The sequence below is a fragment of the Crotalus tigris genome, unplaced genomic scaffold (assembly GCF_016545835.1).
Source record: "Crotalus tigris isolate CLP2741 ecotype Arizona unplaced genomic scaffold, ASM1654583v1 scf7180000024124.1850442, whole genome shotgun sequence".
Lineage (NCBI taxonomy): Eukaryota > Metazoa > Chordata > Lepidosauria > Squamata > Viperidae > Crotalus > Crotalus tigris.
Window position 1 is genome coordinate 1 of NW_024100400.1, and position 24,959 is coordinate 24,959.

The following is a 24,959-nucleotide window of genomic DNA, read 5'->3' on the forward strand; positions in this document are numbered from 1 at the left end:
GCCCGCGCAAACTCCCCTGCCCCTTGCAATGACACGCCCTTGAGCATTGCGCATGCCCAGATCACGGGGAGCAAACTCCCCTGCCCCTTGCAATGACACGCCCTTGAGCATGGCGCATGCCCAGATCACGGGGAGCATGACATGCCCGGGCACGTCCCAAACAAGGCCTAACCCCCCCCTTTTTTTACTAGCAGACAGAGAGGCATGGCTGCTTGCTGCTTGCCTCTTGTGAGCCTGGTTGGCTGCTTGCCTCTTGTGAGCATTTTAATTCCTGTTAATATTCCTTTTCTTTTGCTATAGTGGGGAGGGGGGCAGAATAAATTTTATTCAGGGTGCAAATGGCAAAATATGTGTCTTTAGATTTTTTACAAAGGTAAAAACCAGCTGTGGGTTTTAAAAGGGGCTGTGTTTGTTTGTTTTTTCCCCTGCATTCGAGGAAATGCTTTTAAAACCACCTAGACATAAATACCTTTTAGAAAAAAATATCTTTTAGAAAAAAGGGGTTAAATGCAGGCTCTGGCTGCCTTTCAGGGGCTTCTTTTTCCCCAGCTTTTGAGGCACTGATTTTTAAAAATCCACAAAAATTAAAAGCATCGTTAGGCTAGAATGATTAGAAATAAAAAGCCTTTTTTTATTTTTTATTTCACAGCTCCCCAAAGTAGGGCTTGTTTCCCAAAAACACAGGCCTCTGCTAATTATTCACTTAGCTCTTTGGGGTTTTGAATGTCCATAGAAATAGTCTAGGGTTAACAGCTCCCCAAAGTAGGGCTTGTTCCCCAAAAACACAGGCCTCTGCTAATTATTCACTTTACTTAGCTCTTTTTGGTTTTGAACGTCCATAGAATTAGTCTAGGGTTAACCTAATCATGTACCCAGAGGATTGCCTGCCAATCTTGATGGTATTAGGCCAAAACGTCACATCCGGAGGGTGGGGGCTGAGCACGTCACTTCCTTTTAGGGCTGTGCCCTGTTGACGTAATCAGCACGTGGGTTTGTTTACTTTGATGACGTCACTGATCAAAAGTGCTGATAATTTTCATTAAAAAAAGGTATACACTACTTCTACTGATGTGTTGAATATGTTTCTCACCTTGAGTTAATTGTAAAAATAATGAAGGTGGAATACAGATACCATGTTACATTTAAAAATTTTTTTAAAAAAATATTACATTAACAAATACTTAGAAATTATGGCAAGCAATTTGACAAACAGAATCTAAAATCAATAGAAAATTATTCTCAAAATGTTTAAGTGCCTTTGCTAACGCTAAAATTAAATTAACACTTGGCAAAAACTTTTCAAACTGATTTTATGTACTAGTGCACTATTCTATTAATCCTTAAAGCTGTTTGGCACTGTGGAGAACTGAAATGTTTGTAAGTGCTTTTAAATACATTAGCATTTTCTGCTTCTTTTGCATATTGTAGACAGAAAGAAATGAGCCAGTCCAAACACAGGCTGTTCCTGAAACTCATATTTTCAATACTTTGAACGTGTCTTCTCCCAATGGATTGGTACTTACCTTTATTGGTCAAAAATTTGCAGGTTTGTTAAATAAACATTTTTTTTACAAAAGAAATTGTGTTAATGTTCCATCAGGTAATGAAAACTCTTATGTTACTTCCTGAGTACACAAGCTTTTCAGTCCACACAAAAAGAAAAAGCAATATTAGCTTTAGTGGCTAAAATATCCTTTAGTAAGCATATTGAAGGCAAACAGGAAATATAGTAAACTTAAGATGAACTGGGATCTACTCAGGTTTTTACTTCAACTATATAGGGATGGTGACATATTTTCTACCAAAGCTCTGGATGGGAACCTACCCCAGTTCAGCTAGAATGAATTTACATCTAAGGATATCTGAATCAGGGAAAATTCACTTTTTAATCTTCTAAATCAGACAGAATTCTGGGATGATTTTCCCTGCAATAAAAAATGTTCATATCCATTTTATTTTTACAGCATATATACATGTTCCCATACTTAGTTGTTTAATTTCCCAGATAACTTTTTAACAATATGAAGCACTCTGTTTTCAATCTTTGATGCATCAGTTTCCCTTTTAAATGAAGTTTTCATCCATGTAACCTCACTTCAAAGTATAACTAAGACTTTCAGCAAGATACCTGTGTCAGAGATACTTCTTTAGGTTGCAGATTTAAGATTGGGAAATGCTGAATAGTAGTTGGACTCCATTTGATGCTACCATTCCTCCTGTTGAAAAGACTTTATTTGTTCCTAATACAGTAAAATCTGTGGTGGCATTCTGCTCAGTTTATGGTAACAAGTATAGCTAATGAAACTAATGGTAAAGGTATTAATTTGCAGGATTAAAATATATATAAATAGATCATTTGTAGCGTTACATTTGAACTGCTGCCTTTCCTCTCTGACTAACCTTTCATACGAAGAGGTATAAGCATAAATTTGGGTCAGTATCTGTATTGTTCTTACTGGGTTTCCAGTTTTGACATTTTGTAACATTGGTGAGGTCCACAAGTTTCCATAGACAACTGTTACTATAATAATTTTAACCGATTAACAAAATTGTTTTGCTATGTAAAAGGTGAAGAAAAAGGAGAGAAAGACAAGAACGATGACGAAGAAAGCAAAACAGATGAGACTAAATCAGGTGAAGTCAAGCTGGAAGAAATCAAAACAGAGGACAGCAAAGAAAAGCAGATTCAGCCCCACGAACCTTTAGCTAAAGACAGTCGAGAAAAGACATTCAATGCTAAAGCCAGTGTTGAGTCTGGAGCAGATCTTACTGTCAGGAATGAGACTGCCAGTGACAGCAAGGCTGAGATGGAAACAGAGGATAACAATATGGTCAAGGAATCTCCTTTTGAAATATTTATTAGGCAGAGCTATCCACAAAGAGTAAAACAGTCTCAACTTCACAAAATGGTGAAGAAACCAATAGAGCAAGAAGTATCCAGAGTAATAACACGACAAGGGACTGTTGTAAAGTACATGATAGATGGATCCACTCAGGTATACTTATATTCGTTTAGCTTTGAATGTAAAGTTCACTTTTTATTACTGAATTAAATCCCAACTGAATCATAACATCCTAATTAAGTAGACCACCTCAAATTATGACAACCTGTGTTTGAATATATATCCCTGCATGTTATGTTTTTTCTGTAAATTATTTTTCTCTTAGCTTAGATGCACATGGAGAAGCCATTGTGCTTTGCTAATATTTTCAAACGGTTTCAGTCATTTTTCAGTATGAAACGTGGCCACTGAGGAAGTTTAATTATTGAGTAGATTTGAAATCTATAAAACTGTTTCATCCAAATGTAAATATAAGTCTGTAGAAATGTTAAATCCAAGTATAAAACTTTGTTGAATTCTTTACATGTTTTGGTAATTTTTTTAAAACTTGAACATAGTATTGTATCTGCTGTTCTGCATATCTTTGTAGCTGATCATGTTTTCCTTTGCTGTTTTTAAGATACTCTTTGCTGATGGCACGGTGATTAGGAGTCCCGATTCTGGCCCTGTGATCCCACCTCCACCTGCACCCAGCACACCTCATACAGAGATCACACCAACTCCGGAGACAAGCAGCAAAAAAAGCAGTAAGTCATATAGTCCAGGACTGAAGAAGAAGTTGAAGTTGAAGAAGTCAAACAAACAAACAAATCTTATTGAGTAAAATAATATAATGTTGTATAATTATAGTGCTTTGTGTAATATATAATTTATATCACATTGTTCTGTAGGGCATCCGTAATGCAAAGAATCATATTCAATATTTGTGCCTTTATAAAAAATAATGTCACATATTCTCAAACAGCAGTAAGATGCATTTATCCAGTACTATTCCTTCTCAAAGAAATAGGCTGACAACTGAAAGGATAAAAAAAAAAAAACCTAGATACCTCAAGAATCCTTGGAAACAAATCTTTTCGTAAAAGTCCATCTTGAGTCTGGAAGTCAAATTCTTCCAGATCAGAATCTAAACTGTCTGTGAAAAATAATGATTTTCTTTTTTTGCTCTTGATCTATCATGGAGCCATAGGATTCCATGGAGCTGAAAATCTCTGGTCTAAGTTATGATTTTCTTACAAACAATTTCTGTGTCTATATCCTTTATTTTAGGAGTAGGTATGCTTTAAGGAAAAAGAGTTCTGTATTTTGACAATCAAAGAGTAACCATGAAGGAGTAAGTCTTCCAATGTCCACATTTTGTGGCTAGGTAGTTATTGGAAAAATATATGCTGGCACTTTAGCTGTCCTTCACACAATGAAGTTCTTAGAATGTTATCCAAGTGTATGAATAAATGTTATTTTTTCCTGTTATTTTCTAGGAAAAAATACTAAAGGTCTGCTTGCAGGAAAAAATGAAGCTATTGAAACAATTGCCCAAGAACATCTGCCTGAGCCTGAACAATCATCCACTGATGCCTTTGCTGGCACCTGGATAACGACTACCCCATTAGGCATTCAGATAGGCACCAAGGGAACCGAAAAGCTTGACCTGAAACCACTCTTGTCTTACCAGGCCACTGATCCAGTTAATGGAACGGTACTGTTTCATTATCCTGATGTCTTTATAAGTGATACAATCCATTTTCACAACTTAAAAGATCAAATTACGTTTCCAATGTTTGTATTAAAATATTCTGACATGTTTGTTGAGCATTTAATCCATTTGTGACACTTCATTAATAATTTTCTATTCTAGGTAATGGTAATGAGAGAAGATAAAGTATTAATAGTGGAGAAAACAGATGGATCCCGAATAGTAGATCATGCCGATGGCACCAGAATAAGCACCCTTTTCCAGGACTGTGTAGAAATTGTTTCTCCTAATGACAGTGAAGAAGCAGGTAGATAGTAGTAGATAATAGTATGTTGATAATTTCAAATACTTGTGGCTTTAATTTCTCATTACTTTATTATATTTCTAAAAATATAAATGTAATCACTTTTCAGTGATTAAGTGCAGCTAGTTCATTTCTTTATATATATTCTTCAATTAAAATTGAGGCTATATCTAAGATTAGTCAACAAGAAAAATTCCTGGCTTTTCACTTATTCTTGCAGATGTGGTGCATAAATAAATCACATTGAGAGCTATATCTATTACGATCCGTCGTAGCAGCTTTCTTCGTACTAAGCTTTTGCCAAATATTTATGGTGATCAGATTCCCCATGATCAGATTCTCTTATTTGCAACATGCAGAACCTAATGGTGGGCAAAAAACTTCCAGTTTCATTTGAAATTAAAGCTGACAATTATTAATTTGGGAACTCCTTTTTTCCTAATTTTTTAAAAAAATATTATTAAATGTCTTCCCCCATAGCACCTCGCAAGTATGTGGCTGGGAGATAAGCAGGGAAGTATTTCAGTAAGATTAAAATTCAAACTGGATAAAAACCTCGAGCATCTACTTATCTACTTATTTTACAGATCAGGGAATTCAAACTACAGTAAGCTGTTTTACATACTGATTTGTCTGTGCGAAATATTTCACACAGACAAATCAGTATGTAAAACATGTGGGTTAACACATGCAGATTAAAATATGCAGGTTAACATGCAGGTTAATATTTGGATCAAATTAAAGAACTTATATACATTATACTGCACGTGTGCATACACACACAAACATGCATGATTTTTATTCCATTGTCAAGATCAGTTGCAGGAAGCAGTTAATCAGGCATGGGTTTATATTATTCCTTTTAACTTTATTAAATATTGTTTTACTGCTATAAATAGGAACAAAATAAAGGAAAAAAACATACAAAAACAAAATATACTATAAAACAATCAAATACTATGCCATATTTTAAATCTTTACCACATGGAATCACATTTGACATTTTCCATTTTGCACCTATAAAGAACCACACGAAGGCTGAAAATAAATATACTTCTTCAATTTAGAATTTTTTATTCATACCTTATGTATTCTCCGTGATGCCTCAAAATTGACATATCCATGATTTCTCATAAATTAACAAATTCCAAACAATTTACATATATGATTGCACATGAGGTTCATATCTTTAAAACCTAATTTTCTTCTCAATACCTTATGAATAAAAATATAAATATTAAACAAGAAAGAGACAATCAAAGTGCAGGTCCAAATAATATATATTAAAGTTCAGGGAAATCTGATTATTTTTTTCTTTCATATTGTATATTCAATAATCCAGTCCTAAATATAGTAAGTAAGTAAATAAGAAAGATTGTTGTAACTATAAATCGTAACATAGGAATGCCATAAAACACAATAAAACCAGTGCTTTTTTATTAAAAAAAAGAAAAAAGGTGCTGGAACTCAACACATCATACAACCCGCCTTGCCTACCCTACAAGGTTCCATCCCAAAAAGGTGCCGGAACTCCGTTCTGGGTGTTCTATGAGAAAAAAAAAAGTCCTGAATAAAACTATAGAGTAACAAATATATTAGATCTAAAAAGGTCATAATACAGTAAAGTCAAAGTTACAACTAAGAACTTAAATATTTCTTTCTAAATGATAGTAGAGCAAAAAAGTAGCAACTTGTTTGCTGACAGTTGGAAATATATCTACAAAGGAGATAATTCAGTTTTTCAAGGTCAGAGCCCTTGAGTTCATTTACCATTTGACCCTGATTTGATTGAAAATGAGGCGGTGGAAAATATAATAGATACTGTCCTCCACTTGGCCAGCACTACAAGGACAGAGGTATTGTTTGACAGGGAGCTTACAAAATCTTCCTTCAAAATATGTGTAGGGCAGATAAAGGGATGTTAAAATCTTTCTCAATGAAACACTGGTTATGTTAACTGGGTACTGGAGAGGTTTCTGTGTGTTTATAATGATAAAATCAAGGTGAAAAATTACACTGGCGTTTTTATTAGCATTAGCATCCTTTTCAAAAAAGGCAATCTAATGTTTTCTCTGCTCCAAGATCTAAGTTCTCCCAATGGCGGTAAGGAATACATTTGTAGAATGGGTAACAAAAGTTCTAAATATATGTTTTAAAACTATCCCAAGCAATCGTAAAATTTGGTGATTGCTTATTGCTATTTTTTTAAAAATGCACACTCTATATCTCCCCAGCCATCTGCCCACTCTCACAGGCCCAGCAGCAGCCTCCCCACCAGCCCAACCATGCTCAGGCTGCACCTCCTCAGCCATCTGTGCCTGCTCCAGTTCCCATCGTTAACAAATTGAACAAATGAGAAGTTCTCCAAAAGCATTATTTTATCACAGCATTTCTCTCCAAACGATGGACTATCCCTTCAATAATTCTAGATCATTTGGATTATAGTCCAAATAATTAAATTAGCCTTTTTGAAAGAGAACTTTTGCCTTCTTTCACAAACATACTTTGTTCAATATGAATGCTTTTTTAAGATGAGTTGGTTTTTCTTTTATAGACAGTTACCCTCAAACCACCACAAGGAAGGTGAAATGCATGCGTATCGAAAATCCACACTTTGCAACAGTCCTAACAAACTCTGAGGACAGCACTTGTTGTGCCATTTTTGCTGATGGCACTTCAATTATATCCAAGCCACAAGGAACATATCAGGTTAGTTGGAAATTAAGATCTGTCAAAAGTTTCATTCTTTTTATCTCAGAGATCAATTTATCTCAGTGCTACCAATTTAAGTAAAAACAGTCTAACCATTACTATTGAACGCAATTATATGCACCTGAAACTAATGCTGGAGAAATGATTATTCTAGAAAGGGAAAAGCACCAAAAAAAAGAGTGAGAGTTATACTAAATAAGTAATCACTCCTGATTACAGTCAGGCTTCCTATAGTGCAGTGATGGCAAACCTTTTAGAGACCGAGTGCCCAAAAAGTGGCCCCGCCCCCGCTCCATCCCCCACTCCGTCCCCACCTGCCTGCAGAGCCACTCACCACCTCCAGGGCTCGCTGCAGATCGCCCAGGCAGCCCAGCAGCGCAGTGGCCATGCCCTCTGCCCGTACCAAGCAGCATCAACTGTGTGTGATGGGGCATGAGGGCAGAGTCTTGTCTATGCTGCCTGGCTGCCATGTCCTTGGCTGCGCTGCTCCACATGGGCACGCTGGGGGGCGACTCTCCTCCAGGGGGGCTGCTGGTGAGGAGGGGATCATGGGGGGAGGCAAGGCTGTGTCAACGGCATGTGTGCCCACAGAGAGGGCTCCAAGTGCCGCCTCTGGCACCCATGCCATAGGTTCGCCACCACTGCTATAGTGCCTGATAGATACACTCCTCTTCTTATGATACTAGATTTCTTTTTAAATGCCATATTAGGAGGAGGTACAGTAGCCTCCAACATAGTCTTTATTTGTAAGAATGCTTTTAAGACAGCTAGAAGGAATATCTACTGAATATTTATATTGTATTTGTACAGTTTATTTATATAGTTTTTCCTGCTTTTTATTTTAGCCAACTGGCTTGTCTAGGTATAGTGTATGTTTTGCCAGTGGTTTTGTTTTGACCTGGTGTACATCTTGTTTGCTTATTCTTGTGTAATATGGTGAATCTTTCTCTGAGTTTCACCAGTTGCCTGCTGTGAAGTAGATATTTTTTAATTTGGTACTCCAGAAGCGGTGAATGCTCCAACACTGGAAGTTTTTAAGAAGAGACTGGACAGCCATTTGTCCAAAATGGTATAGGGTTTCCTGCCTGAGCAGGGGGTTGGACTAGATGACCTCCAAGGTCACTTCCATCATCATCATCATCATCATCATCATTATTATTATTATTATTATTATTTTGTGACATTACTTATTTCTGAACTTCATAAATTTGAAGTAGATGTTGGAGCATAAAATTAAGTGCAAACTAGTAGTTTTGCATGGTAAAACTCAGATGCCATAATCTGTTATCCATAAACTCACAAATACTTTATATTTCCTTTAATCTTACTAGTGCGTCTTTTTAAAAAATGATATTTTGTGACTAAGGGCACACATCATGGTAATAGTTGTGTCAGACATCCATAATATTCTTTTGAATGATATGCACTCTAGAAAGAGTGCAGAAAAGAACAACAAAGATGATTAGGGGACTGGAGGCTAAAACGGTTGTAGGAATTGAGTATGTCTAGTTTAATGAAGAAAAGGATGAGGGGGAGACATGATAGCAGTGTTCCAATATCTGAGGGGCTACCACAAAGAAGGGGAGTCAAGCTATTCTCCAAAGCACCTGAAGAAAGGACAAGACACAATGGATGGAAACTAATCAAGAAGAGAAACAACCTAGAACTAAGGAGAAATTTCCTGATGGTTAGAATAATTAATCAGTAGAATGGCTTGCCATCAGAAGTTGTGGCTGCTTCATCATTGGACAGCCACTTGTCTGAAATGGTATGGGATTTCCTGCTTGAGCAGGGGGGTTGGACTAGAAGACCTCCAAGGTCATATCCAATTCTGTTATTCTGTTTTTCTGTTATTCTGTAAATTGCAAATGTGCTCACTAGTTACAAATATTAAAGACCTCTGAAGTGTTAAAGACTAAGGTATGTTTTCTGAATTTCTTCCTTTATTATTGTGGTAGATTTTACCCATAAACAAAGGTTCCCTCTTCATAGATGAAAATTACTCTGCAGTTTACTCGCCAGAGGCGTTTGAAAAAAATGAGAGTGAATTGTCCAGTGATGAGAACCAGCATGTAGGGAAATATATTATGAAACACAATTCCAAGATTGTCTGTGAGATGACAGACCCCGCAGGAAATATTTTCAAGGTAAAATGGAAAGGTTAATGTTCAAATTATTCAATGCTTTTTTCTATGTAATTTGTTTTTAAAATTCTTAATGGATTAACTATAAATTGTGATGTATTTAAAAATGCTTAACTTGAATATCATATAAATAAAAAAAAATTTCTTAACGATACATTTTGCTCCTGGATAATCAAAGGTTTATTTCCCCTAGGCCATAATTGATATTTCATCAATTTACAAATCTGAAATATAGGCCAAAATTACCTGAGGTAATCTCATTCCAGAAATTTCAGAACTGATATATTGTACTCTGCACTTGCAGCTTTATTTGGTTTAAAAATATAATAATTTTAGTATTATCTATTAGCACTGGAGGAATATTGGAAAGAAACCACTTTTTGCATCTTCTCCCACCCAGCAACAGCCAGTTACCGGTATTTCTCTGCCAGTCTAATTGTGAGCCAGTTCTAGCAACTAATTCCACATCGGATACAAAATTGACTGATTAGGGCTTCATCTCATTCTCCAACTCTTATTAACTTTCTCCTCTGGATAGTTAGTTCCTCGCTATCCCAATGAAGCAAGGCTTGGATGTTACTACAGCAGACTGATGAGTCACCTTGTGGGTTATTTGGCCCTAATAAATTCTCAATTTTAGGCCGAATGGTACTTTAGCCATTGATTGATGATGAAGGCTCAGTCTTTGATGCTTTTTGCCTTTGTATTTGTTGTCATGCTTATGCTTAGTTTTTGGGCAAATTCTTTTTTTTTACCATGTTATTGCTGACATTTCCCATCTTGGTCATAGAAGCAGGGAGGAGAGAGAATGGTTGCAAAGTCTGGAATCAAATAGTAACCAATCCAAATATTACATGATTGTGGTAGCTCTGTATGTTTATATGAAAGATGCTTCTATGTGCACTCTACCAAAGTAGGCAGAAGGATAATTAAGAAAAAGCATTTCTTTTGTTTTGCAGGTCATGGCTGATGGTAACATATCTACATTCATTCCTGCCATTGAAATTGAAAGCAAAGTAACTGAACCCACAGAAATTCAGACTCCTGTAATATATGGGGAACATGCACCCAGGTATGTTGTGCATAAATATTGTGGGTTTAATTGTATTTGTCAAGTAATTTGTATGGAATTTTTTGTTTAATTTGCTTTGCATAATTGAACTGATCTCATTTGTGGGAACGATGACCTAGATTCTTCATTGTCCATGCGGATGGCTCAGGAACTGAACTCCTCCGCAGCAAAGATACAGAAGAATATCTGGCCATGGCATATGGTCATCCCACTATAACTGTTCTTCAGGAGGCAATACAAGAATGCCCAGGTAAGAATGCACCATTTCACAGAGATATCTCTTGTTTCTCTGAGCCTGACTTCAGAATTAGATTTTTGCGTGTTAATAAGGAAACGTTAAAGCAAGGTTCCTCCGAATAGAGACAGATGCAGTTTTGTTGTAAATGTATATATGAATTTAAGAAAAATTCATATGCCAGTTTCAAAATTAGTTTTAGCCTTTACATGATTTTCAAATATTGTTTTTTTTTTAATATCACAGAAATATATCCTCTGGTTACATGGCTGTATGAGAATTTTGAAAATTTTCTGAGATGTAATTATAGATACTTGATACTCTTCTATGAGCCTTCTATTTGTTTTAGGAAATGTTCAGAAAAATAAAAATATAAATATTTTTGTACGATATGTATTCTGTAACATAGACCAAGGCTTTTCAACTAGTGGCATGCGACCACCTGGCTGGTGGTACGTGGCGTCGCCTTCCTCCCCCCTGCTCCACTCCTTCCCAGCTCACTTGTTTATGGAAAACATGCTGCTTGGCGGCAGCCTGCACGAACCCTACCGAATGTGCCGTGCAGGAGGGCGTGTGAAGAGCGCAGGTGCAGAGCAAGGCCCCGCCCTCCCCAGGGACTCATTGTGCAGCAACCGGATTGACTTCTTGTGCACGCAGATCAGCGGGATCCATATCGCCCTTCCCCTCTCTCTTCTTACTTCACAACAAGTGCTAGTCTGATAGGAGACAGAGCTGTCCACTCCCTCGGCAGGAAGGGGTTTGACACCGCAGGAAGGGGTTTGAGACCGCTTGCGTCGCGGCCCTGAGCAGCAACATAACAACCGTCCCTCCTTCTTTTCCCCCTCACTCTCTCTCTCTCTCTGTTGTGGCCTCACTCTTCCATCTTCTTTTTCTTCCCCCACCGCAAGCTTGCGATACCCCTCAGGGCCCTCATGTTGCCTCCTGGAGGACTCAGCTGTTCGGCGGCCAGAAGTCGGAGCCGCTCAGCTGTTGGTCGGGATGCCCATGGAGCCAACACCCACGCTGCCAGGTAGAACGGTGCTGACTGCTGGTCTCCTTTGCCACCCCACACGTCGTCCTCAATCCCTCCCCCCGCCTGTTCACATCGAGCCCGCGGGGGCTTGACAGGGAGAGAGGGAGGGAAGGAGAAAGGGACTCCTCCTCCTCTCCTAAGGTTCAAACATGATCAGCTTCCCAAGGGTGCCACAATCCTCACGAAAGCAAGGAGAAGCAAAGGGGGCGAGAAAGCTCGTGGCGGGCTCGAAGGAGCACCTGTCAGCATCAGAGACAAGAAACTCCCCCACAAATCCAGGGAAAGGGGTAAAGAAAAGGAGCCCCCTTTGGGAGGAAACCGCCACCTTCTTCTGCTTGGCTTTGTGCTCTCCTGTTTCTCAGCAGCCGGGCTGCCAAGCCTCTACTGGCTGGAACTCCACGTTTGTTTTGTTTTTTACGTCTCGCCTTCATGTGTTTCTGCCATACCTCCTGGGTACTCCCGGGAACAGGGCGGATGGAAGAAAGCTTGGCTAGGCTAGGCAAAGAAAAGCCACAGAGCAGCAAGCTAAGATCGCAGGTAGGCCGGGGAAGGGGGTGAAGAAGAGGAAGGGGATTGGGAGAGAGAAAACACCAAGCTTGTACTCGCCTCTCCCAAGGACCTCCTGCGCCACCTCACAGGAACACCTGGATTCAGATTTACACCGTAAAAGTTTTTCTCGTGCAGAGGAGAGAGAAAAAACAATTGCGGAACACTTGGGAATCTCTTGCAAGGCACCATGTACCTTGGTGCTTATTTCCTAACGCCTTCCCCCCGTGTTTTCTGCTCTACCCCGAATTTGCCTCCCTTCCACTCTCCTTATGCAGTCATCTATCGTCTTAATACAGCCCTAAGTCTGTCTCGCTTTCAACACCCCCTAAAATTCTTCATTCAAGCAGGCTTCCAGAGTTTGGCTGGCAGGATGCAGGTAACCCCTCCCCCCTGCAGCCTCCCATGGCACCACGCTGTTCCACATCCTGCACCTCCATGTCTCAAGCCTCTGTGGCACAGAACCGCTGGCGTGGTCTCCAATGGTCGCTGACGTGCTCCCCGCCACGGGTGACCATGCAAGCCCTGGCAACTGCTGCAGCCGAAGAAGCGGGCGGCTGGGAGGCCGCCGTGACGCTGACCTCCTGCGCCCGTCAGCTGGCGACCTCCGGACTTGCGCCCATCAGCTGGAACATCCGGCAACGCTTTGGCCGGTGAGGGTGAAGGGGAAGCCGCCGCAGCGCCAAACTCCTGCGACCGTCAGCTGGTGACCCCCCAAACTTTCGCTTGTCAGCTGGGAGGTCTGGCAACGGAGCCAGCTGGCGTGGAGGGCAATGGGGAGGCGGTGGCTCGGCGGGGAGGTTCCTGCCTGCCCACAAATGTCAGGCCACGGGGCTCGACACAGAGTCGATGCTCCGACATAACCTCCCTCCTCGGATGAGAAAGAAGGAATCTCTCCCACCCGTGTCCCTTCCCCCCCCTCAAGCGACAACAGGAGGTTGCAGACAACTAAGTCAGCTGGTGAAGGAAGCCCTGGAAGGGCCGGTCCAGGCTGTCTGGTTGCAATGCTGGATGTCTTTTGCTCCTCCTAAAAGGCAGTGGCAAGAAAAAGAAGTTGTTCAAAGTTCAAGCTAGCTACTGGATGCCTATTCGCACTTTTTTTTCCTTTTTTTTTTTTTTTTTTTGAGTATTTGTCTGCCAACCCGCCCCATCTGTAAAAGAAAAAGTCTTCTGTCCAAGCATAACTTTAAAGGATTTTAAGGATCTTTGAGAGGGAGAGAGAAATAGAGAGGGAGAGAAAGAGGGAAATAGAAATAGAGAGAGAGGGAGAGAGAGAAAGAGGAGAGGGAGAAAGAGGGAGAGAGAAAGAGGGAGTCAAAGGGAGAGAGAGAGAAAGAGAAGGAGGGAGAGGGAGAGAGAAAGAGGGAGAGAGAAAGGGAGACAGTGAGAGAGAGAAAGAAAGGGAGACAGAGGGAGAGAGAAAGAGACAGGGAGGGAGAAAGAAATGGAGAGAAGGAAAGAGAAAGGGAGAGAGAGAAAGAGAGGGAGAGAGAGAAAGAAAGAGGGAGAGAGATTAAATTAGTAACATGGTTGTTCAGTGAATCTGGTTTCCCCACTAACTTTGCTTGTCACAAGGTTGCAAAAAGTGATCACATAACCCTGGAACAATGTGACCACCATAAATAAGAATCATCTGAATGTAAATCACATGACCCTGAGGATGCGGCAATGGTCATAAGTGTGAAAAATGGTCATAAGTCACTTTTTCAATGCCGTTGTAACTTTGAACAGTCACTAAGCAAAATGTTGTAAGTTGAGGACTACCTGTACTTTATCACTTTTTTCCAATTTTTTTGGTCATCAAGATTTTGACACCTTGCTAGGTGACTGGTGGTACTCGAAGGTTGCCATATTCTAAAAGAGGTACAATCGGTGAAAAGGTTGAAAAGCACTGACATAGACTACTGTCCAAGTAGTTTTAATACCAGATAGTATTAAATTCTAATTTATAACTATTCTTTTCCATATTATGTATTTTTTAAGAGTGGTACTGAAAAACTACAAGAGTTTCTGAACTGGGAGGACTTATTAACCTTGATTTTAAAACATATTTATATTATTTATCTCTGTTAATAAGGACAAATAGCCTCATACAAATATTCCACACTACAAGCAGCTATTCGTATATTATTGTATTCCCAAATTTTCTCTCATCTTTCAAAACAGGAGTCTTAAGCATTACTGTTCTTTGCCCTTTGACTGAAGTATCTCAATGGATAATGAAAAAAGACTCTGACACCATTGTTCCTTACAATCTCCAGTCCAGGGATTGGGAAAACTTTCCTCCTGTGGAGGTAGGTAGTTTTCACATCCTTCAATATTTGACTATGATATGACATTTTTGATCTGTTAAGTGACACTATATTATCTTTTCACTTTTTGTCTTTGAAGCCCTGTACCCTGCTGCATCTGTAGGGATGTGTCTATGTCAAAATCTGCACGATAGCGAATATGATATTTGGATCTGAGCTTTTCACCTTTTGTGTATATGTTGACATCACATGCAGGCACAAAACGGATAAGGATTGTACTATGACGTCCCACTCTGTCATCTTGTACATTGTCACCGCATCCATGGATGCTTCTGCCCATTTCATTGGCATCTGGCCGGCTAAGAAGCTTAATAAGTTAAATAAACAAAGTATTAGTTTTTGACAAATTCAGAATTTTAATCACATTATAATTTACAAGAACAAAGAAAAAGCCATAGGAATATACAGTGATTTGTGCTAATTTTCTTTCGTTCCATTAGTAATGCAATTGCATATAAGACTGTGAAGAAGAAAACAAGAAGAGCTCAGTCCTTATTACTAGTGATGTCTAATTCTTTATTTATCTCCCAAGAACCATTCTTTACATTTATTCAAACTACATAGAAAACACATTTTAATGTACTCACGATTACAACATCATGTAACAATTTTGGTCTCAAGAACATTACAGGTAGTCCTTGCTTATTGTTCACTGTATGCAAGTGAATAGTCACTTGTTCACTGACTGTTCAAACTTACAAGGATGCTGAAATTAGAGAACTACAACCAGTCCTCAAAGTTGTTTGCAATCATATAGACACATGAGTGCTATTTGCTATAGCTATTGATCATCATTTGCAACCTTGACAGCCAGCTTCCATCAAGCAAAGTCAGTGGGAAAATTGCAAGAAGTCACAAGTTATGGTCACATGGCATTTGCAATTTACAACCTGTGGTGCTTCACTGAACAATTGCAACTGGAACTGCCATCGGTGTAACCACATGACATCACACATAATTACTGTGCTGCTTAGCAATACATTTTCCAATTCCACTATTGCAGTAGGTGAGGACTGGTTGTAATTTTAGTTTTCTAAATGTACTTACATTGAGATATAATTCCTGTTACGTAAATAGCAAGCATTTCAGTCTCTGGCTGACATTTGATTTGATTATATGCTGTTACTGACATTTATGTAGAAGAAAGTTCAGTAGAATTACATGATAAGCACTCCTCTCCTTTTCCCCTTATCGTCTCGATTCAGAGGAAGACTCCTGGTCCTCCATTTGGAATGCATGCTTGGAAAGGCCTGTGCATTGAGTTCAAGGAATTAGCAGTTTCTCCTGCACCTATAAAAAAATGTCCAAATGTGCTCCAAATTCGTCGACTAATCCAGTATGAGCCAGTCACTGATGAATTAAGACACAAATTGCAATCTTCTGTCAAGGTAAAGTGCAAAAATAAAGTAGGTGATTAATGTATCCCTGAAAAAAAAAGTGGCTTGCTTTTGTAAGTAAGGGAAGAAACTACTGAAAAGATATTTAAACCATAACGTACATGAAAGGGCTGAAATGGTGGGAAGAGACTGCCAGATTAATGTAAGGAGCTGGAGTCAGGTGAAACAGCTTTGGTGTGTGACAATAGAGCAAATGGAAGATGGGGTGGGATTTGTACAAAATTTGTATTTAAAATATGTTCAAAACTAAAATGATTTGTGAATTTCCACCCAAACAATTTTAACGACAGACTGTTTTAATGTAGTTGAGAGCAAGTGAGACATGAAATATTAAGAAAATCAAGAAGAATGGCAGGCATAAAAAGAGAGATAATCAACGTACAGCAGATCATATTGATTGTCTCTGCTCACCCAAATAGATCTGGTGAGAGGAATATGTTTCAGGACCATGACAACTACTTTAGATATTACAAATATATGAGAGAATTAAAATCTCAAGTCTCTTTACTTCCATTTCCCTTAATAAATTTATCAACTTGAAACAATTTAAGGAATCTTGTACTGGCTTTCTCAAATAATATTATTATAAAATTCAGTCAAATTTGGCAAGGTTATTGAAATGAATATTCATTTACTTAATATTAGTTTTCGTATCTACTGTTAGTTACCCTGATAAAATATGCTTACTCAAAAGTAGCTGTCTCTGCATTCAGTGGAAATTATTCCTAGGGAACTGTACAAAGAATCAAATTAGAGATTTCAAGGCTTGGGGGAAAAAAATTTTCTCCCCCCCCATGGGAAGATTATGAAATATATTTTTAAAATATATGTAAAATAGTTAAGATGTTGAAACTTTGGTCTGTATTTATAAATCCATTTCCAAAAGAAATCAATTAACAGGAATTGATCAAGTAGCATGTCTTACTTGTCATATTGTTAGGAATACATTGACAAAATCATTAAGCAAGAAGATGAGATTGAAGATAGGGTGATTAAAGAACCAAGAACGGAACAGGAAAAGAAAAATGCTGCAGACCTTCTCAAGCTTGTTATGGTGAGAAATGTGCTTTTTTCCTTGTGACTTCTTTACAGTTCCAGTTGGGGTGAAAGTGGAAACTACATCAGGCAAGCAACATAGTGTGTCCTATAACACTACTTGCTGCCCCCAAAGTCAGATTATTGAAATTTCATGGATAAATGTTAATGGCATGATTTGGGTGAAATATTTCAAACTTGAATCAGACATTTCTGTTTCAGATGTGAAACAGATTCTTTCTTACCAATAAAGGAGAATATTTGTAGCTCATGGTTGAAATGAGGGGTCCTTCATGCTCTCTGAGCTTGGTTGTTTTCTTGCAGACATTTCATTAACCAAACTAGGTAATATCATGAGTGCAGATTATTTGTTCGATCATTAGAAAGTTTTGCAATACTTTCAATAACTGGATGCAGGTTTTCATGCCCAGTGTCAACCCAGTGTCGGTGAGCACTTTCACCTCTGAAGATACCGGCAAGAGTTGCTGGTGAAACATCAGAAGATCAAATAATTAGACGTGGCTTATTAGCTCACAAACTGAGCTAATAAGCCCATTGGACTTTCAGTCAGGTTTCTATCTTTTTCAAACAATACTTCAGAGTTTGAAGCATGGTATTTTGAGGCCAGAAATTTTTTTAACAGAATTCTTTTTTACAAGCTCACTTTCAACTATTAAAATCCTCCAAAGCCACCTCCTCATCATAAGAAAAAATTCAGCCCAGCCTCTTCTAGTGAAATGGAAGACTTTTGCTGTTGAATTTTGGCTTCTTACTCATCCTTAAATAATTTTAATTATCTAGGTTTATGCACTTATACAAAAAAAGAACAGTCATAACAATCATGTTATTGCTTGGTAGTGGTTAGCTCATTCTGAAATTGTGTGTGTGTGTGTTCTGTTCTCTTAATTTCATTTTTGTAACAAATCATAATTTATAATTTTACCCCAACCACTGAATTATGGCTTGCTTGATTCTGATTTTCTATTCTAGTTCTAAGTACATAGTACAAGGAGTAGATTTTTCTTTATTAGCCAATCATAGATTCATATTCTTTAAAAATTTTATATAAATTATGCACATATTGATGCTGGCTTTTTATAGGCATTTTTAAATTATGAGTTTCTATTCAGAGAATTGCAAATAACTTCTTTATTTCACGACAACGTTCTAAAATTACAGACGACACTAATATTTCAGAGTTTGCATCCTTCCAATTTAAGATTAAGATAGTAATATCATGATCATCATCAACAAGTAATAATAATAGCAGTTGTTCTTATAGAAATAATATTTATGTATGGTGAATACTGCGGAAGTATTCGGCTGTCATAAATGTTTCATGGGTAGAAAGGTATATCCAAAAAAACACAAAATAATGAACAAATAAAATGTTCTTATGCTTGGATAAGTGGGCATGCTTTTGTGAAACTGATACACTTTTGTAAAATAGGCTTAGTTAAATAAGTCAAAATTCAAAAGGAAATATATAATTGTTTTTATGGAAGGAGAATTATTCCTTTTAAAAGTTTTCTGTGTTTTTTTTTTAAAGCAAGTTACATAGCAATGTCATTTTTTCCCTCTTTTATATTGACCCAAATGCATTCAAGACATTGTTGTGCTCTATTTCTGTGGAGATATTATTTCTTACATAGAGAGCAATTCCACCTCCTCTTTTATTTGGTCTGTTTCTTTTAAATAATTTAAATCCCTCTAGCTGTGTGTTCTGCCTGGAGGAATGTTGTCCATGGGGTCACGATGGGTTGGACATGACTTCACAACTAACAACAACAACAGCTGTATGTTCCATTTGTGGGTTTCATCCCATCAAGTTTCCATTAATGACAACAATATCATATCTGCCCTCATTTACCTGAATTTCTAGTTCACCCTATTTATTGCTCATACTCTGTGCGTTGGTGTATAGACATTTGAGTCCTTTATGACTGACCCTGTGTTTACTTTCTACATAACCTGTGTGGTGCCTGAGTTCCCCTATTTTCTTACCTTTTGTTTGATTAGTACACTTGATGTGGCACTCACTATTAAAAGCTTGATTTTGCTTGACAGCTAGGTTGATATTCTTGTCCTCTATGGACCTCTATGTTACACGCACTGATAATCCTATAATTTTTAGATTGACGGGAACAGGAATGTTCTGTATCAATTAACTCACTGTCCCTGTTGTTTAGTTTAAATATTTCTCCAGAAAATGTGTGAATTTATTGCCAAGTAACTCAATCCGTTTCTTTGATGGATGCAAGCGGTCTCTTTTGTACACTTTTTCATTGGACCAGCTGCAAACATAGTGACTAATATAACCAAAGCCTTCCCCTTTACACCACTCCTTTAGCCACATATTGAATTCTGCTATACGCTGGCCTTTTCCATTTTGTTCCTTATACACTGGTGAAACTTCTGAAAAAGTAACCCTACAGCCTATCCTGCTATGTTCCTGCCCCAAACTCTGGAAATCATTCTTCACAGAAAGTACATCTTTTTGGGATAAAGATGATTGGGGGACTGGAGGCTAAAACATATAAGGAGCGATTGCTGGAATTGGGTATGTCTAGTTTAACGAAGAGAAGGACGAGGGGGGACATGATAGCAGTGTTCCAATATCTCAGGGGCTGCCACAAAGAAGAGGGAGTCAAGCTATTCTCCAAAGCGCCTGAAGGCAGGACAAGAAGCAACGGATGGAAACTAATCAAGGAGAGAAGCAACCTAGAACTAAGGAGAAACTTCCTGACAGTTAGAACAATTAACCAATGGAACAACCTGCCTCCAGAAGCGGTGAATGCTCCAAAACTGGAAATTTTTAAGAAGAGACTGGACAGCCATTTGTCTGAAATGATATAGGGTTTCCTGCCTGAGCAGGGGGTTGGACTCAATGACCTCCAAGGTCACTTCCAACATCATCATCATCATCATCATCATCATTATTATTACAATAGCATCCACATCACAGTCCTTGCTGGCATTCTTGACTATCTTAAAAATACGCTTCTTGTCCCTACTGGCAGTAGCACCTGGAAGACACCTGACTTCCTTCGAAACATCTGTATCCTTTCCTAAATTTACATCCCTTATAATTGAATCACCAACCAGAAGGTGGCTTCTCTTTTTGGATACCTTGCTCTTCATGCATGACTGATGTGTAATACCTGATTCACACTTTCCTCTGTCCAAAACATGTTCTTCATCTCGGACCACGATTCCCTGCTTATTTGAGTTATCATCATCACAACCTTGACCTGTCTCCTTGGTGTCCCTATTAAGGCCAGCAAGGGCACTGTATTAGTTATGCAGGGACACAGCGAAAGCTTCGTGTTTATGGTTCACAGGTCTCACCCTGCCAGATCCCATAGTTGTCCATACTGCCCTTCTCCTGCAGAATCTTTGTGGTGAAGGGGGCTGATAGCACAGCACCTCAGTAGAGCAGAAGGGCTGAACTGGACACCTAATTTCTGCCTGAAGAGCACAGATTACAGACCCTAGATAAGTAATATGTCCTAGACTAGTGATTTGTTTACACATAGGACAGTTGCAAGTTTGAAAAGAGTACTGCAAAAGACAGCTGCAAAACAAGTGTTGCACTGAACTAAGCCAATCAGAAGCTCAGCCCTTAACTCATAGCTTGCAGCTCCACCCAGCAACCCCTGGGAAGTTCAAATGCAATGGAGGTCCAACCAGAAGTTCAGCCCCTTTTCTCCTCCACACTCCCCCTTAACTCACAGCTTGCAGCTCCTCCCAGCAATCTCTAGGCAGTTCAAATGCAATGATAAACCACAATCAAATGGCTTGTATTAACAAAAAAAAGTCAATATGTAACATACCCAATTTGCACTCAAATTTTATTTAATGTCATTTTGTGCTTGGAGGTTTAGAAATCCCTTAGAAATCCTGGTTGAACATGTTCTAATGACTCTATGTCTTTATATATTGCAATCATTTAGAAGCTATAAGATAATTTTGTTATTACTTTGACCTCAAAAGCTTTTAGTCTACCTGGTATATAACTTTTTTTACAGAAAAGCCTTAAAATAACAGCTACCTTCTTATTATCTTCTCTTTTGATTATTGACATTGAGCCCCCTACAAGTGCCTTTAGTAGGAAAATATTTAATTAAATTTAAAAATTTAATTGCAAGATATTTAAAGATCTGTTCAGTTAGAGTCCCATTTTTTTGGCATCTTTTGGTAATTACTTATCTGCATATAAAAATAATACAGTAGATTTACTATCCAGATCTGTGATGGCAGGTTTGTGAGTTTTATTTATTATTTATTTATTTATCAGATTTAGAGACTGTCCACCTAACTCACAAAGCTGTATCATTGACACAAAAAATAAGTAGCAAGAAAGCTAAAACATACCCTTGTTTGGCAGACTGGAAAGTAGGATTACAACAGAAAACTGACTTGGTTTTAAAGCCTAATTGGATATAGGCATTATGAGGCAACATTTTAATAAGTGCAATCAGGTCTCTAGCAAAAGATGAGATGTACAGTTTGTCCCACAATCATTTTATATGAATAGAGTCAAGAGAACTTCTATTTATGTTTATTGCAGTCTTTTCCCAGTCTTGAAGAATCCTCAGAATTTTGCAGTAGAGGTAAGAATTTAATATTCTACGTTTTTAAATCTTCCCTTGTGGAGTTAATGATTATTCATATTTTGAATAATATTTTCCTCCATTTTGTAAGTCTTCTTCAAATTCTAATGTGTGTCATTCAAAAAGGATACAGAATTATTAACTATTATTTACAAATGGGAATCCTAGAAACCATTCAGGAAATCTTGTAAATGTTCAGGATTGAAATTTGCCGTACATTTATTAAAAATGTTGGGATGAGTGTGAGCATTTTAATTTGGCACTACAAAGTATAGAAAGTCAATTGCTTCTTTTTGGAAAATGTGTTTCATGGGTCCTAACATATTGAAAATCAGGATTTTCATAATTTGAGGGTTTTTTTGAAACCGAGAAGTATCTGAGCATTGAGTGCTGCAATCAGTATGTTTTAGAAGTTTATACCATGTATCTAAATTAACAGCAGTTGACTCTAAACTGTGTGTATGCACATACACACACCTATATGTATGTATTTTTATGTATACAATTTGCATAATTGTCTTGCAATTGTCCAGTCCAGACCTAGATAGTATCCTAAGACAAGGATTCATGTGTACTTTTGTAGACTGCCTGACAGGAAATTCTCTTCTCAGTAGTTAGAAGCCTTGGCTTCTCACTTGTTCTCGTCAAATTATATTCATAGGGTGCTTTACACCTGTCATACCAATGCTCAAACCTGTCACAATCTATTCAAGAAGCCAGCTAGATTCTAAAAGACTTCTGTTGTGACAAACAAGTGATTTGCAGTAGGGGGAAGAAGGCAGTATCTAGCAATTCTCTTTGCTTGCTTTATGTAAATGGCACCTGCATGTCATCCCTTGATTTACTGCATCAGCCATTTGCAAAAGGGTTTCCTTGCTAAATACTGTGCATGTTATCTTCATTTGCTGTCCAACTGCATTCCAGTGCAAGTGTCAGTCGGGAAGCCCTAATTTCAGTTCCAGTGTAGATTGAAAATGGCAGCTGTGAGGGTATACATTCTCAGCTTGCTCAGATTATTGAAGGAAGAGACCAGTAGAGGAAAACCCAGCAGTTCTGTGGCTCTGTCAGTTAAACCATTTGACCATATTCCCTAGGTTGAGCATTGATTTGGGTAAAGCTTAACTCACAATTCATTATGGTAGCCCAATGTTTGCATTTTACATTGCTAGTAGATAAACCTGTGACCCATTGGATCACTCTTTTGAGATATTTTCTTGTCATGTTCCTCAGTGCTTTAAAAAAAATGACAGAACTTGTAATGTACTACATTCAATTGAAAAGTTGGGATACATATAGAGATATATCTGTCTTGAACTGCATAGCACAGTCAAATATCAATACAAGAATGTTTCATAACATTTTGTATTATGTACTAAACTGTTTTATGATAATGTTTATGTCATAAAATGTTTTATAAAATTTGCTAAATTTTATTTCCACGGGAGTTATTGGCCCCAGATTTTGGATGCATTCTATAAGTTAATCCGTTTGAGGTACCTTGATTCAAAAATTGTTGCCCTATAATGCACTTTTTCTCCTAGTTAAAGGTATACGAATGAGAATTCTAGCATAATTTAGATAGCAAGAATTGAGTACTACTTAAAGATGTTCATATGGAAAATGATCAATGATTCTTATATATTCCCTGTTTGAGAAACAATGACTGCCATGTCTGGAGGCCATTGGTACTCGTATCCTAATTGGAACTTCTTTGTACAGCAAAATACCTGTGAACATATTGTTTTGTGAAGGAGCTATGACATCTTGGCACTGCCACCTTGCCACGGACATGTCGCCACAACCACTTCGGCATAGGACAAATTGCCATGGAAAACTTGCCACGGGACAATTTGACATGCACCCTCCACAGCACCTCCCTTCACATCCTGTCTGCTATTCACCCACTAGGGAGGCCTTCCCTCTGGGCCACATTTGGCGGTTCTTTTTTCCCCACAGGCCCTCATAGGAGGGTGTTCTCTGTGCCAGTCTCAGTACTGCACTGCACATAAGAGGCATGTCCCACCCATTCCTTTTTCCTCATGGGAGGATGGTATCTGTGTCAGTCTCAGTGTTGTGCTGCCCACATGCGAGAAGCATGTCCCGCCTGCCTTGGCATTGCCCATGCACAAGAAGCATATCCCACCCATTCCTTTTTTCCTGCGGGTCCTCACTGGAAGTGTGCCAGTCTCGGCATTCTGGACTTCTTGACATGCTGCGCTGGACCCTGATGGCTCCCAGGTGGGGAGAGGGGCAAGCAGGGATGGTGACAGCTGTCTGGTGACTGTTAATGACGCCTGCTTAGCCTGCCTTTTATGGGGGAGGTTCATCTCCCTTCTCCAAAGGTTTCTTTGCCTCGCTTTCCAGCACACACAGACCCACGAAGGGAGCTGCCGTGGGAGGCTCATCAAGTTATCCCACAGTGAGTTTTCCATGGTGATTTGTTCTGCGCTGAGATGGCAGTGCAAAGATGCCCCTGGTGACATGGCCATAGCAAGATGGTGGTGCTGAGATGACAGCACTGAGATGTTCCATTTCGTTTTGGAAATGGATGAGATAGATCCAACCTTATTCAGTAAAAGAATGAATGCAGACTTTAAGTGAAAAATGGCAACAAATGTAAGATTAGTTTTTGTTATTTTTTTTCCATGAATTTCCAGCTCCAGTTTCTGTACTGTATGAGGAGGCAATGATTTCACAGGTGCAAAGTTCATCACGGGAAGTATTCTCAAAACAAACGGAAGAATATTGGAAAATGATGAAGATGAGGTAAGAAAATTTGGTGCAAGAAACTTTCCCAAAAGTTATAGCAATGGTTTTCTTATTATGTATGGTTGGATATGTGTGATGGAATGTAGTGCAGAGTCGCAGGAGGGAGGATTCTTTCCTAGAGAGCAGACAGCAGAGCTTGGAATCAAGAGGGTGAAGGCGGACTCACCCCAGCAATTCACAGTGTATCTAATAGTTACGCTAGTAGTTGTTTTAGTCTGCCAAGATTTCTGTCTATAGGTGAACAAAATAAA

General features: G+C 38.6%; 1 protein-coding gene across 1 annotated transcript in view; it reads left to right on the forward strand.

Annotated features, from left to right (window-relative positions):
- Positions 1 to 1,428: 1,428 nt before the first annotated feature.
- Positions 1,429 to 24,959, forward strand: part of LOC120298763 (sperm-associated antigen 17-like) — a gene marked incomplete at its 5' end in the record, with an annotated part of 46,214 nt that continues 22,683 nt past the window's right edge. The window contains 14 exons of the mRNA XM_039322792.1: positions 1,429 to 1,546; positions 2,569 to 2,996; positions 3,463 to 3,589; positions 4,322 to 4,539; positions 4,699 to 4,843; positions 7,395 to 7,549; positions 9,511 to 9,699; positions 10,656 to 10,768; positions 10,888 to 11,018; positions 14,749 to 14,876; positions 16,100 to 16,282; positions 17,232 to 17,345; positions 21,897 to 21,939; positions 24,597 to 24,705. Of these exons, the coding sequence (XP_039178726.1) occupies positions 1,429 to 1,546; positions 2,569 to 2,996; positions 3,463 to 3,589; positions 4,322 to 4,539; positions 4,699 to 4,843; positions 7,395 to 7,549; positions 9,511 to 9,699; positions 10,656 to 10,768; positions 10,888 to 11,018; positions 14,749 to 14,876; positions 16,100 to 16,282; positions 17,232 to 17,345; positions 21,897 to 21,939; positions 24,597 to 24,705 (2,201 nt within the window). The remainder of the gene's footprint in view (positions 1,547 to 2,568; positions 2,997 to 3,462; positions 3,590 to 4,321; positions 4,540 to 4,698; positions 4,844 to 7,394; positions 7,550 to 9,510; positions 9,700 to 10,655; positions 10,769 to 10,887; positions 11,019 to 14,748; positions 14,877 to 16,099; positions 16,283 to 17,231; positions 17,346 to 21,896; positions 21,940 to 24,596; positions 24,706 to 24,959) is intronic.